Below are 13,222 nucleotides of genomic sequence, written 5' to 3'. Positions count from 1 at the left end.
GCTGCTCTTCAGCGCGTGGGCGCCTCCCCTCTGCGGGCCTTCGGTCCTGGGCTGAGGGCGGCCCAGAGCACGTGCGCTTAAATTCTGCCTTGGTGCTTCCATTGATCTTTAGCAGCGAAAACCCCACCAGGCTTGGCCATCCTCCTCCGGGCGGTGGAGCGGTCTTTGTGTTGCTTCTAATCTGACAGTTGTTTTCGCCTCTGTGGAAGCTGATGCTGTGCAGACCTGGAGAATTTTATCAGAGCCGCTCTCAAGATGGGTTTCCCTGAGACCTGTCCGCCATTTCTGGGCTTATACTTGGTCTGCAGGCCCGGAGGGCAGGGTCCCCCGGTGTTGGGGGAGGGGTCCCCAGGCTGCCCTGGGTTGGGTCGCACACCCAGGAAGAGAGCACTGGGCTCCAGGCCCTCATCCACCCCAACCCCAGAGCGCCGTCGGGGGAGGGGCGGGCGTGCCCATAGGGCTAGGCGCCGAGGAGGATGGTGAGTGGATGAGATGGGCCTTCACCGGCGTCTGTGCGAGTGAAACAGTCCAGACACAGAAGGATGAGCGCTGTGTGATTGCACCTCCGCTTGGGACCCAGGAGGAGGATGGGGGGCTGGGGGAGGGGCCCGGGAGGGCTTCAAGGGGGACGGAGTTTCAGTTTCACAGGTGAAGGTTCTGTGGGGACAGCAAGGGACATGTGCCTGAAGTCACTGAACCACACACCTCAAAGCGGTTAGAGAGGCAACTTTTATACGATGGATATTTTACCCCCACTTATTAAATGTGGGAAAAAATTGGACGGGCTATTCTATCCAACTGAAAACTGGATTTCCTGCTGACGAGAGACTGAGGAAGCCTGAAGGGTGACACATGGCCTGGGCTGGGAGGTGGCGGAGGGCCCACGCTCGCCCGCGGAGGGGAGGTCCAGACACATGCGCGTGTCCGTGCCTGGGGGCCCTGACGTGACACCCACCCGGGCTGGGGGACCCTTGCAGTCCCCTCAGAGCCCCAGCAGCATGCTGGAAGGACAGGCAGGAGTCGTCAGAATCTCCTGGAGTTTGATGAAATAATTGAAGAACTGTTGTGCAGGACTGTTTTGTTTGGATTGGGAAGTCTGGATTTCCTTGTGTTTCAGATCATTGTATTTTAGAGACAATGCAACGTCAGCCGCAGTCGTTTTTCCCAAGGAATTCCATGCCTATTTTTCTTTCATCAAACGCTTATTGAGCACCTACCCGCCAGGTGCCGGGCACTGTGCCAGGTGCCTGGGCGGGGTGAGCAGCCAAGGCTCCTGCTTCGACGGGGCCAAGCACGTGCAGGGACTGAGCACGTAGGGGTCCCTGTGAGGTGACGGCACCTGCGCTTCAAGGACCAAAGGGTCCCAGGTCCGGGAGGCCTGGAGGGGGTCACCGGTCCCGCATACCAGCTCTGAGCTTGCGGGGCCTGGGGTCAAGGCTGTGGTTTATGGTTTGGAGAAGGAAGAACAGTCGGAATCCAGGCCACTGCCCTCTCCGTTGAAGGCGAGCATGGGGATGGCGGAACAGCCGGGCACAGAGAGGAGGGGCGGAGGCTTGTTGGGGAGGTGGCCCTGGGCCTCCTGGTTGCCGAGCACACAGGGGTCATCGAGTGGAGGTGAATCATTGCCACATTCCAGCCTGTGGCGTGGCAGGGAGGGGCAGAGGAAAGTGTGGCCTGTCAGGGGAGCCGTGACTAAGTGAATGGCACAAGCTTGGTGCCAAGTCCTGTTTGGGAAGCTCTGATCCTGGTGGGCCAGATCACAGAAGGCCTTAGGTGCCACTCCAAGGAGGCGATTTCCAGAGAAATCTGAGTAATTCTGTCCTTTGCCAATATTGCACACATGAGCCTTAGTAAAGCAAGAATGGAGCAATTATGTTGCTCCATTAGGTAAGTAATCTCAGAGACAATTTAAAATATATGGGAGGATGTGCGTAGGTTATGTGCAGATACCTACCGTCTGTATCAGGGACTTGAGCACCTGTGAAAATGCTCAGGGTTCTGGGGCCAGCCTTCTGTGCACACTGAGGGCTGAGTGTGCACTTGGGTGAAAGGACAGAAAATGCTGTCAGTTATTCCTGCAGGAAGTGATCATGTCTCTTTGTAACGAAAGCCAGAAAGAAGTCAAATCAACTTTACCAGAGCATTACAAGTATGTTGGAATGATAAGGAACCGGAAAGCCGGGGTTCGGGGTGACCTGTCCTCTGTAGGTCCCTTCTCAGGGGAGCCCAGCCCTTGGGCCTCCTGCTGCTCGTCACAGCAGGGCTCTCCAGGGAATCACTGTAAATGTTTAGTGTTTCTCTTAAACCTGCAACAAGATTATAATCACGGACAGGAATTTTTTTAATGGTAAATTTTGGAACAAACGCTCTCTTTGCGGTTAAAGCAGTCAGTGTAGAGGGTGTCCACCCGCAAGACATGTCCCAGATGGTGGTAGTTCTGTCATTAAAAAGCCAGCTGTTTAAACCCCGTGCAGAACGCGTACATGTGTAAATGGCGGGAACGGCGTGCGGATAGGGTTTGTCCTCGGGGGCAGCGTAGGTCGTTTTCCCTGTTGAATTGGAGAGAACACGTGAGTGTGTCTTACAGCTTGTAAGCTTCAGGGAAGCATCACAGAAAGGAACTTGAAGGAACTGCCAGCCCTTGTGAGGACTTGGGAATGGTGGTGTTAGTACTTTATCTGCAAACCTGGGAAAGTGGTTCCCACCCAGGAGGTGTAGCTCACACTGCAAAACTAGGCAGAAATTGAAACCCTGAGTCTCGCTCCAAGGCAGTGAGGCTGGACGCCTGCCTGCTGGGCTGTTGACCGCGGCTGGAAGAGCCCTGCCCTGGGCAGGAGAGATGGAGGCAGCTGGCACAGGCTCGGCTCAGGGCTGGGGGCGGCGGCACCGATTCTAGCAAGAGTCAGGCTTTATCAGTTTCAACCAAATTACATGTCCTCAAATTCCCTCTAGATGTTCATGTGTGTCTCTTTTGCTGTCGTTTATTACTGGCACAGTCAGTGGGAGTCTCTCCCTGCTCTGATCGATGCCTGTGCATCTCCGTGTGGGCCCCAAGCTCTGCCTTGGCCAAGACCCCGACCCTGAGCACCTCCCTTCCCTCCACTCCTGGGGCTCTGCTGCCCGGAGCGCTCCACTGCAGGCCTGGCTGGAGCCCTGGGTCCCCACGTCCTCCCGGCAGTCTCTCAGACTGTGAAATTCCTTTCCTTCACCTTCGTCGTGCTAGAGTGTGACCGAAAAGCGGGAGTTAACCAGAGCCAGACAGGAAACGCAGCCCGAGTAGACGCAGCCGCCGCCTGGGGAACGCTTCCCCGGGCGCCCGCCCCTGTAATCGGACACTCATGGCAGATACACGGGGCCTCACGTGCAGCTCATGCAGTTTAATCGTTTCACTGAAGTGAACAGGGTAGACATCTCACACTGTGGATTTCTCCGTGTGGGGTGGTGGCCAGCGGTGTGGCCCCATGGGTCAGGCCCAGCCTCGCCTCAGGTCTGGTGAGCAGAGCACAGGGGCGCAGGTCACTGGCATCGCCGGAGGTGGGCACCCCACCCCCCGCCCCTGCCGCCGCCACTTGCGGGGGCACCGTGGCCCCTGTCCTCAGGGAGAGCCGCCCAGCACAAGGAGAGCACACTCCCTTTAACCCCAAGCTCCAAGGTCAGCATGCAGGGTGGCCACTGCAGGCGGGCTCGGAAGCCCCAAGAGTCGGCTTCCGGGAGAACGGCTCACCGCAGAGCCTGGCATGGGGGCCGGGCCGGGCTGGCGCCTTCCCCCATTGGGGCTCTGGGCCCTGCCATGCAAGCAGAGTGTGGTGAGACAGTGGCTGGGGCCTGTGGGGGAGACCATGCCGGAGGCAAGCAGTCTAGGCCCAGAGTTGGACAGAGCAGCACTCTGCCTGACCACCGAGGTGGGCAGCGTGGAGAGAGGCGAGGCTGGGCACAGAAGCTTGGTGTCAAACAGGCCATGAGCAAGACTCGCGGGCTGCCCAAGGGGCCTGGCCATCTCCTCTGAGCCCTGGACGGGTCTGCTCTGCACCACAGGAGTTGGGGCTCAGGGAGGAAGGTGACTTTCCCAGGGCTCCATGGCCAGAAAGCGTAGAATCAGGGTTTGAGCCTCTCCTTTTCTTCTGGCTGGGCCAGACTGGAGGCTGCCGTGAACTAGGAGAGAGCTAGGTGTTCCCTGCTCTTAGAAACGAGATGTGTGGACCCCGCAGTAACCATGCCAGCAGCAGCTGGTCCAGTGACCTGATCCTCCCACCAGCCTGGAGATGGCGTTACCTTGCAGATTCTTGCAGGGGAGGCAGCCCCCTGCGGCCTTGCCAGCTGTGCTGGCTGCAGCTGTGAGAAAGGGAGCCCTGGTCAGCGGGTTTCAAAAGTACTCAAGATCTCTCTTGGTTAAAGTGGTGCAACCTTCTGTATGAATTCCATTTTTCAAGTTTGCAGACAGCCTGCTAGTTTTCCCGTCGTGTTTTCAGGAGGCAGACTGCAAAGGCCCTGCTGGCTGCAGCCTGGGGCGTGCCTGAGCTGGCTCCCAAACTTCCAGGACTCCTTGGGGCCCTTGGCTGAGCACATCCACTATTTAAAAGTTAATTACACACTTAGAGTTGAATTGTGTTGACAGGAAGGTAGCACACACGCGTGCCTTCCTGCCTACTCGTCTGCACTTCACTGTCCTCGGCCCTTGGGCGATCCCGGCGCGTTGTGTCTGAGCTCCTGGTTCATTGACATCATGTAGGTGTTGTGCCGTTGGCCGAGGCAGTGGAAGTCTGCTGGCGCCCCCAGGAGTCCCCTTGCCCCCCACAGCTCCACTTGTTAAAACCAAAGCACTGTGAATCACAGCATATAGGGTGGTGCCTGGGGTCCCTCCCCAGTTCAGATCATGGACTCTCAGGGCTGGGAGAGACCTTGGCTGCCAGCACGTCCAGGCCTCATATAGACACCAGCCTGAGTCGGGGCCGAGTGACCACCATGAGGCTCGGGGCAGACTTGATGCCCTGACCTTGACCTGGGCACTGTGGCCTGGTGCAGCATCTGTGCCAGAGCCGGGATGGGTGGGCGGCAGAGAGCGGCCAGTGCGCCTGTCTGCAAGGAGCCGTGCTCCTGGGAGCTGCCCGGAGGAGAGGCGCCCGCAGCCAGGCCCCAGGGCCCCCGGAGGGGTGCCCACTGGTTTCCCAGAGGCCAGTGTCCGGTCCTGTCCGGCCAGGAGTACCCTGCTGGGCTGTGGAGGCCTCTCCTGGTCCAGCAGAGGACCAGTGCCCCCGCGGGGTGTTGGGCAACCCCCGTGTGGGGCTGCCAGTCCATTCCTGGGGAACCAGGCCCGGCCTCAGGGCCGACACGAGGGGCTGGAGGATGTTTATTTTTACCAGAGGACCGTTAAGAACGTTCCGTTACTTAAGTAATGGTGCCTTCAGTATGTTTGAATCGTGCTGTCGCCAAGCGGTTACCTCCCTCCGGAACAGCTCCTTCTTTACCACGGTCCCCCCGCAGGGAGCACGTCCCCCGCGTACAGAGCACATACGCCCAAACTGGACAGAAGCGGCTACGCCACACGGCCCTCCCCCGGCACTGATGGGACTGGCCCTGCGTGGCCCGGGCTCCTGGCCCTGCACCTTCAGGCACCTGTCCCGGCGCTTCCACGCTGTGATGAGGGGCGTTTCGTTCAGTCCTGGGCTCCCAGGGCCCAGCCCGTCCCACCTGGAGACCCCAGGGCTTGCTGGCCCAAGGGGGAGGCCCCAGAAGAGGCGCCTGAGCTACTTGCTTCTTTGTCCTCCCCTTTCTCCCTGCCTCCCTGGGGCTCTAGAAGACTCCTTGCAGCTCTGTGGTCCTCCCTCCAACTGGAGGAGGTATTGCCTGGTGCAGACCCTCCCAGCGGGGGCCCTCTCCCAGGACCCTGCCTCCAGCCTGTGCCCCGGGTCTCGTGTGTGTTCAGAGGCAGGACTGTTGCTCTTTCGCACCTGTACCCCTCACCAGGGCCACTTGGTGACGGCTCCCCACGGGGCTGGTAGATCCTTCCGAGGTCACCCCAGGCTGCTGAGCAGTTCCCACGGAGAGCGGGTTCTCATGGCTTTGGTGTTATCGTGAAGTTTTTGTCTGACAATACAAGCGTATCTTGATGAGGAAGGCTTTGTCTATTGAGAGAAAGAATGAAGTTCCTATTCCCATTTCAGATCTTTTGTTAAACAATTTATAGGCCGTTTTCCCGGTACCCTGGCCCCCTCCCCCCAGAAGAACCAGTTTATCAAAAAAGCGGTTGTGTTGAATGGGAGGCCGCGCGTGACCAAGCGTGGCCGCAGTCGCCCGTGACCTCACTCAGCCCTCAGCGAGCCACGACGCCCCTGGCGTTTCCTGTGAACCGGCAGCCTTCCTGGTCCCACCATTGTTGTTCGCTTTTGCCTGGAAGAAAACAAAAATTATTTACTACGCACCGGTGCTGTGTGTGTTTAGAGCCTTGCTGGGAAATGCCACGTCCGGCTGTCCCAGCGGCAGCCGCGCCGGGGACAGATGGGGGCCGGCCCAGGGCTGTGTTCTCAGGCTTGTCGCTGCCCCGGGGACGTGATGGGACATGTTCATCTTTGTTGCCCCCGTGTTTAAACGAAGACATGTCCCTGCTGTGGTCAGCGCTGGGCTCACCCAGCCCTCCCCAGCCCCTGACTCGGCTGCTGGGGACTTGCACCCCCTCTGTGACTTTCAGGGGAATTGGGGACAGAGCCGGGACACGGATCCCACCAATGGTCCATGTGGCCCCTGGGCTCTCCAGCCTGACCAGCTACTGGCCTAGCCGCCTCTGCAAGGAGGCCTCCCTGGGGTTGGCCTGGGGGTCCTGTGCAGGGTGGGGAGGAGGCGGGGGCTTTGGGGGAATGGTCCTGGTGCTCAGAGTTGAGCCAGGCACACACTCTGCCCTCGTGGGGCTTCAGCCAAGCCTGCTGAATGCGGGCCGGCTGGGCTGGCAGGCAGACGGCCTGGTGACCTGCGAGGGCAGTTTTGGGGGAGCCGAAGGGGGGATCCAGGCTGCCATGGGTGGAGGGGGACGGGAGGTGGGAAGGGAGGTGACCGTGACAGCCTCGCCAGAGGAGACGCAGGCCGGCTGCCATGGCAGCCGCGGGATGGGCACGAGGTGGTGCTGGCAGAGGCGGAGCCAAGGGGTGGCGGGGCTGGGGCCCCTGACTCCGGGGTGGTCTCCCCTTCCCCTCGGGTCGTGAGCCGGCAGGCCCTGCTCAAGCCCCGGGAACCAGCCGAGTAGGCGGTCCGTGCTCACCCACGGCCACTCCTGCGGGGCCAGGGCTCTGGGCGGCTGATGCTGTGTGGCAGTGGTTTCCCTGGGCGAGCAGGACGTGGGTTTGGGGCGAATTGCTGAGCAGCACCCAGCTTGACAAGCTTCCCGGGATTCGCTTTCAGTTGCGTGACCCCTTTCAGAAAGGCTTGACAGAACTCCCCAGGTCATATCCCTGAAGCCCCACAGCCCCGTGCTGTCCCACAGGCCCACGTCTGAGGGACGGACGCGCCCAGAGGGAGCACAGGCCCCCGAGAGCCCTGCTCCCAAAGACCGCCTTGCGTGGACTTCACACTGAGCACAGCTCGCCACAGAGGCGTTGACCCAGAGTCCTGCATGCGGCAGAAATATCCCTGAGGGACAAAAGGAGGAGAACTGTGGTCAACTGTCATCAGCAGACCTCTAGGAAATGCCGAAGAAGCTGAAGGCGGTTCTTCAGGCCAAAGGGAAGTGATACCCCGTGACCCTGGGATCCCGAGGAGGAAGGAAGGAAGGGTATGGGGATGGTAAGACGGGCAGGTAAGAAGAAAGACAGTTTCGTCTTGGTTCCTTTAGAATGAGTGATTGTTCAGAGCTCCCTGCAGAGCGGGTGTATTGAGTCTGCAGACGTAACGTATGTGCCTCTTCAGCATAGACGGACCTGAGGTGGATGGGCACAGACAGGTGCCAGGGTCTCACCAGAGGGGAGCAGTCTCCACTCAGGCTGAAGGTGAATGTAGTAGTCTCTAGAGCTGCTGCTGCTGCCAAGTCACTTGAGTCGTGTCTGACTCTGTGCAACCCCATGGACGGCAGCCCACCAGGCTCCCCCATCCCTGGGATTCTCCAGGCAAGAACACTGCAGTGGGTTGCCATTTCCTTCTCCAGTGCACGAAAGTGAAAAGTGAAAGTGAAGTCTCTCAGACCCTCAGCGACCGTATGGACTGTAGCCTTCCAGGCTCCTCCATCCATGAGATTTTCCAGGCAAGAGTACTGGAGTGGGGTGCCATTGCCTTCTCCGAGTCTCTAGAGCAGCCACTGCCAAATAATGCTGAAACGCTAGTGTGCGGATCACCACGGAACGTGAAGGAGGACTTGAGTCACCAAGAGAAGGCAGGAGCAGGAGGGACAGAGCCGCCTGGAGAGGCAGCCAACAGCAGGCGGTGGAGTGGCGGGCCCAGCATTGCCCCACGACAGCCGCTGTCAGCAGGAGGGGCTGAGCACACCACAGGAGGAGACTCGGGAGACTGGACCGAACAGCAGGACCCACCCACTGGCTCCAGAAATACTGTGATCCAGAGGGATTGAGGGTGAAAAGGTGGGGACAGGAAGCCTGAGTCGGCTGGGGCGGTGCCAACCCAGATATAGGGGACTTCAGGTGGACGGAGCTTCGCCCGAGGGGCAGAGGACCGCTCTGGCTGGGAGGGGCGGCTCCAGAGTGAGGCGCCTGTGTCCTGGGGTCAGAGCCGTGAGACACCGTCTTCCTGCACTGACACAGACCCGGAAGGCAGACTCCAGACACCACAGCCGCACTGCGTCCAGGGCAGGGGTGGGCAGGCGGTCCTTGTCGCGGCCGCAGGGCGTGTTCCCCTCAGGGTTCTGCCGGCAGCCAGGCTGGGAGGTGAGAGTCGCCAGTTGTGGAGTCTGGAATGTCTCCTGGTGCCTGAAGCGGGAAGGTCAGGCGCCCAGGGGAGATGGCAGGCACGTGCATACGTGCCCGTGTGAGTGTGTGTGCCTGTGAGTGTGCACGCGTGCTGCAGCTCTGCACGCAGCCCGTCGCTAGGCTAGTCAGTGTTCCGTAGTAAAGTTGTGACATTTGAAAAAGCCCAGCGAGAGAGACTGTGTCCCCCGGGGAAAGGATGCTCTCCTTTGTCTCTGAAGCTGACCATGGGCTCCCAGGAGTGGTGCGGGGAGGGAGTCGTTCCTGAGAAGCCTGCTCTCCACGCCGCCCTCTTGAGGGTGGGCAATGTCGGCCCAGCCCTGCCCTCCCCTGTGCCGGACCCTGATAGTGAGCATCAAGGACCCAGGCCCGCCGCATAGACCCCAGTGCGTCAGTGGAGCACGCTCAACAAGCTCCCCATTTCCTGAACCAGCAGCTCATCCTGCTGACTTAGAAATAGGAGTGCAGTTCACCCTTCCTAAGGTTCTGGAAAGGTCAAGGCCGACACCTCGAATTCTAGGCTGAACGCGTCAATATTTTAATGGGCACGCTAGCAACAGTTTGAAAGGTGCTTCCCTCCTCCTTTGAAAATGATTTCCTCCTCCTACACAGTTTATTTTTCTTGGTAGTTCAGCACAGTATTCCGTTCCTCAGCGCCCTTGGCGGTGTAAAACACTCGCTGACCGAGGCGCTGGCGTGCCAGAGCACTTTGTGTTTTTTTAAGTCGGCTTTTTACTGAAGCTGACACACAGAGGTGCGTGACCCGCGTCCCCCAGCTGGTGAGCTGTCCCCAGGGACCCCCGTCCAGGTCAAGGTCAGAACACACCAGCCTGAAGCCGCCGTCTGTCCCCACCCACAAAGGGCGACCACACACCTGGGCCCGCCAGTGGAGGCTGCTTCCGCCCTGTGTCTCTGGCATGAATGGAACCCACGGGGTGTGCGGGATGTGGCCGAGGTGCATCCTGGGCATAAGCGGGCCGGACCCGTCTCTGTCCCAGGGATGGCGGGCCTCGGGGTTGTGTCACCGGGCACAACCGGGCGTGGAGGGTGGGGCTGGGCAGGGTCCGTGCTTACACGTGGAAACCAGGCAGCCCTGGGTTTAAATGCTGGGGCTTCTGCTTTTGTGCTCTGTAAACGCAGGGTAGATCACCTGATCTCTCTGAGCTTCAGATTGCCCGTCTGTGAAACAGGCATGGTCATCCCTGCCTCTGGGCAGGTGGGAAGGTTAGGTACCAGACCCCCTGGCTCCAGCTGGACACACATGGAGGTGTCCCCTCTCATCGCCCTCAGTAGCCGCTTGGAAGCCCACTGCTGGGGCCGTTTAGCGCACCAGTGGTGCAAGGTCCCTCTGTAGGGCCCTGGTGATAGATTTTGGCCAGTGAGGCCCAGGGTCCCAAGATTATGGGTCCTCTACTCTCTGAAGCTACAGCTCCCTGCCGTATGCCGTGTTCTGGACTGATGTGGGCCCGGTCCCTGAGGGTGGCATTGAGCAGCAACCCTGAAACCCCAGGCCCCGATCAGCGCCAGTGGAGTGAGAGGGCCTCACCCTCATGCCATCACCCCCACGGGTGCCAGCTGCGTGGGCCTGACACCACATTCTCTACACGTGCACGGCAGCCTGGGCCCGCTGGGTCTGGGTGCTGCTCCAAAGGCTCTGTGCGCCCCCGGGGCCGGCTCCACAGCCCAGGTCTGGCCTTGGGCCAGTTGATGCTTCCCAGGTGGGCTTTGGTTGGTTTCAGACTCTTGGCCTTGTGGGGGGATGCCTGCCCGAGGGGTCTCCAGCCGGCACGTGCTGCCAGCCACCTGCCTGCCCGAGGGTGACGGCGGTGTGCGTTGCAGGCCTCCCGGAGCAGTACTACAGCCTCACCTGGTTCCTAAGCCCCATCCTCGGCCTCATCTTCACGCCCCTCATCGGTTCCGCGAGCGACCGCTGCACCCTGAGCTGGGGCCGCCGGCGGCCTTTCATCCTGGCGCTCTGCGTGGGTGTGCTCTTCGGAGTGGCACTGTTCCTCAACGGCTCTGCCATCGGTGAGTGTCCTGCCCCGGGGTCGGGGGGGCATGGAGCCGGGCTCCACTGGGCATGCAGGTATGAGGAGCCCAGACCGCCAATCCTGGCTGGGGCCGCTGGCGGGCGTCCTTGGCCCCCGGGCGGTGGCCAGGCCGCGGGCCCCACGTGGGAATGCCGTGGGAACCTGTTCTCAGGGAGCGCTTCCTGTTGTGACCCGTTTGTTTTTAATGCATATCTGACACCACGTCCTGTTTCCAGCGTTATTTCAGAAATTATCTTTTCTTTTTTTTTTTCTCCTTTTCTCAGACTTGGTATTGAAAATGTCCAGACCTAGTTTGCTGCTTGTTTTTTTGGTTCACATATTCGGGGTTTGTTTTGCTTCTTTCTGTTGTTTTGTTTTCAGTTAAAGCAGCTATTTGTGGGAAAATACCTTTTGTCTTGAGAGAACCCATCAGAAATGAGAAAAAGCAAAAGTCTTATTTTCTGGGGACAGCTAAACAGAAGCTTAACCTGTGTCCTGATGCAGGTGAACTTGCCCGCGTCCACGTCAGTCCTCGGGCAGTCACAGACGCTGGGAGGCTCAGGAAGGGAGGTGGCCAAAGAGGTCCTTGTGCAGCAGAGCCTCGCTCAGCTCCTCCAGGGCCCGCGCGTGCTGGCAGGGTGGGCGCAGTCCTAGGCTTGTCGGGGGTGCAAGAGGGGCCTGCCTGAGCTGTGCACCATGCCCCCCGACCAAAGCTGGCTGTCCCTGGGTCAGGAGTCCACAGGCTGCTACCCTCCAGGCACCCGCAGGCTCGGTTCAGAGGGAACACTGGTCTTTGCGGGGACCTGTCTTTGGGGGTGGCCCCAGCCCACTGTGGCCCACACACAGAATTTGGAGCTCCTGCCCCTCACCCTGGTGCCATGTCTCTCCCTGTACCTGTGTCTCTCCTGGTCAGAAGCCCCTTTCCTGGCCCTTGTGTGGAGCACAGCTGTCTGGGAACCCCCATTTGCAGAGTTGCAGGGGGGTCCCAGGCCCCGCAGCACCTCTGTGCCCGGAGTGCTCCTCATCCAGTACAACTGGCAGCAGCTCAGCCTTCAGGGAGCAGGCTGGTCTCCGGGTTCGGGGGCAGACTCACCTGAGGCAGGTGTGTGACTACGGCTCATAACCCGCTTCAGAGCAGCGGGAGAGACGAAGCCCACCTCCCGTGTGGAGAGGCTGCGCCCAGGAGCGCAGAGTCCCCCGAGGCAGCCGTGGGGGGCGCTGAGCTGCTGCTCCTCTGTGCCCCTGCAGGCCTGGCCCTCGGCGATGTCCCCACCCGGCAGCCCATCGGCATCGTCCTCACTGTGCTGGGGGTGGTGGTCCTGGATTTCAGCGCTGACGCCACGGAGGGGCCCATCCGTGCGTACCTGCTGGACGTGGTGGACAGCGAGGAGCAGGACATGGCCCTCAACATCCACGCCTTCTCTGCTGGTGAGCGGCCCTGCCCCGGCTCTGAGCCCCTCCCCTGGGTCGTCGAGCCTGGGGAGGCTGCTTCGTGGCCTCCGAGCGGCTTCGTGTCGACCCTGGTGGCTGAGGCAGCAGGCAGGGACGCAGCAGGGCCGAGTGACCGGTCTGAGGTGGGGGGCGCGTGAGATTGCTGGCCCGAGGCCAGGGCCCCGTGCTGCCGCCCCCTCCATTCGGGCAGCTTTCCCATCTGATGGGAATGTGGGCTCCGGGGACGGTGGGCAGTGGGGAGAGATTCCCGGGTGGCCGCCAGTTTCCCTCCTAATTCAGGAAGCAGGAAGCTGTCAGGTTGGGATTCCAAGCCTGGGCTCAGCTGTCGTGCCTTGTCCCTGCTCCTCCCGTTCTCTGAGTGCCCCTGGAAGCGCCCTTGGTGGGGGCAGTTGGGAACACCTGTCTGGGCTCCCCGCCCTGTGGCCCGTGCCCCTCCTCTGCTCATGTCCGCGCTGTCCCCTCCCATCCCCAGGCCTCGGCGGGGCCATCGGCTACGTGCTGGGCGGGCTGGACTGGACCCAGACCTTCCTGGGCTCCTGGTTCCGGACGCAGAACCAGGTGCTGTTCTTCTTCGCGGCCATCATCTTCACGGTGTCCGTGGCCCTGCACCTGTCCAGCATCGAGGAGGAGCAGTACAGCCCCCAGCAGGAGCGTGGCGGGGACCCAGCCAGTGCGCCAGCCTCCGGCCCCCGCGCCTGCATGCTGGACGGCAGCGTTCTGTTCCCAGACGAGGTGCAGTCGGAGCATGAGCTGGCCCTGGACTTCCTGGACGAGGGCCTGGTGCGCAGCAAGAGCGATTCGGTGCTGCACGTGCCGGAGGCTGCACTGGGCCTGGAGCCC

The 13,222-nt window shown here is 60.8% G+C and overlaps 1 protein-coding gene across 1 annotated transcript in view; it reads left to right on the top strand.

Moving 5' to 3' along the window:
• Window positions 1–13,222, top strand: part of SLC45A4 (solute carrier family 45, member 4) — a 64,296-nt gene that overhangs the window by 43,986 nt on the left and 7,088 nt on the right. Inside the window, exons 3-5 of the mRNA XM_010834811.1 lie at window positions 10,740–10,928; window positions 12,179–12,358; window positions 12,855–13,222. Coding sequence (XP_010833113.1) covers window positions 10,740–10,928; window positions 12,179–12,358; window positions 12,855–13,222 — 737 coding nt within the window. The remainder of the gene's footprint in view (window positions 1–10,739; window positions 10,929–12,178; window positions 12,359–12,854) is intronic.

This window comes from Bison bison, unplaced genomic scaffold (genome assembly GCF_000754665.1).
Source record: "Bison bison bison isolate TAMUID 2011002044 unplaced genomic scaffold, Bison_UMD1.0 scf7180017864036, whole genome shotgun sequence".
Lineage (NCBI taxonomy): Eukaryota > Metazoa > Chordata > Mammalia > Artiodactyla > Bovidae > Bison > Bison bison.
This window is presented reverse-complemented; position numbering and strand designations above follow the sequence as displayed.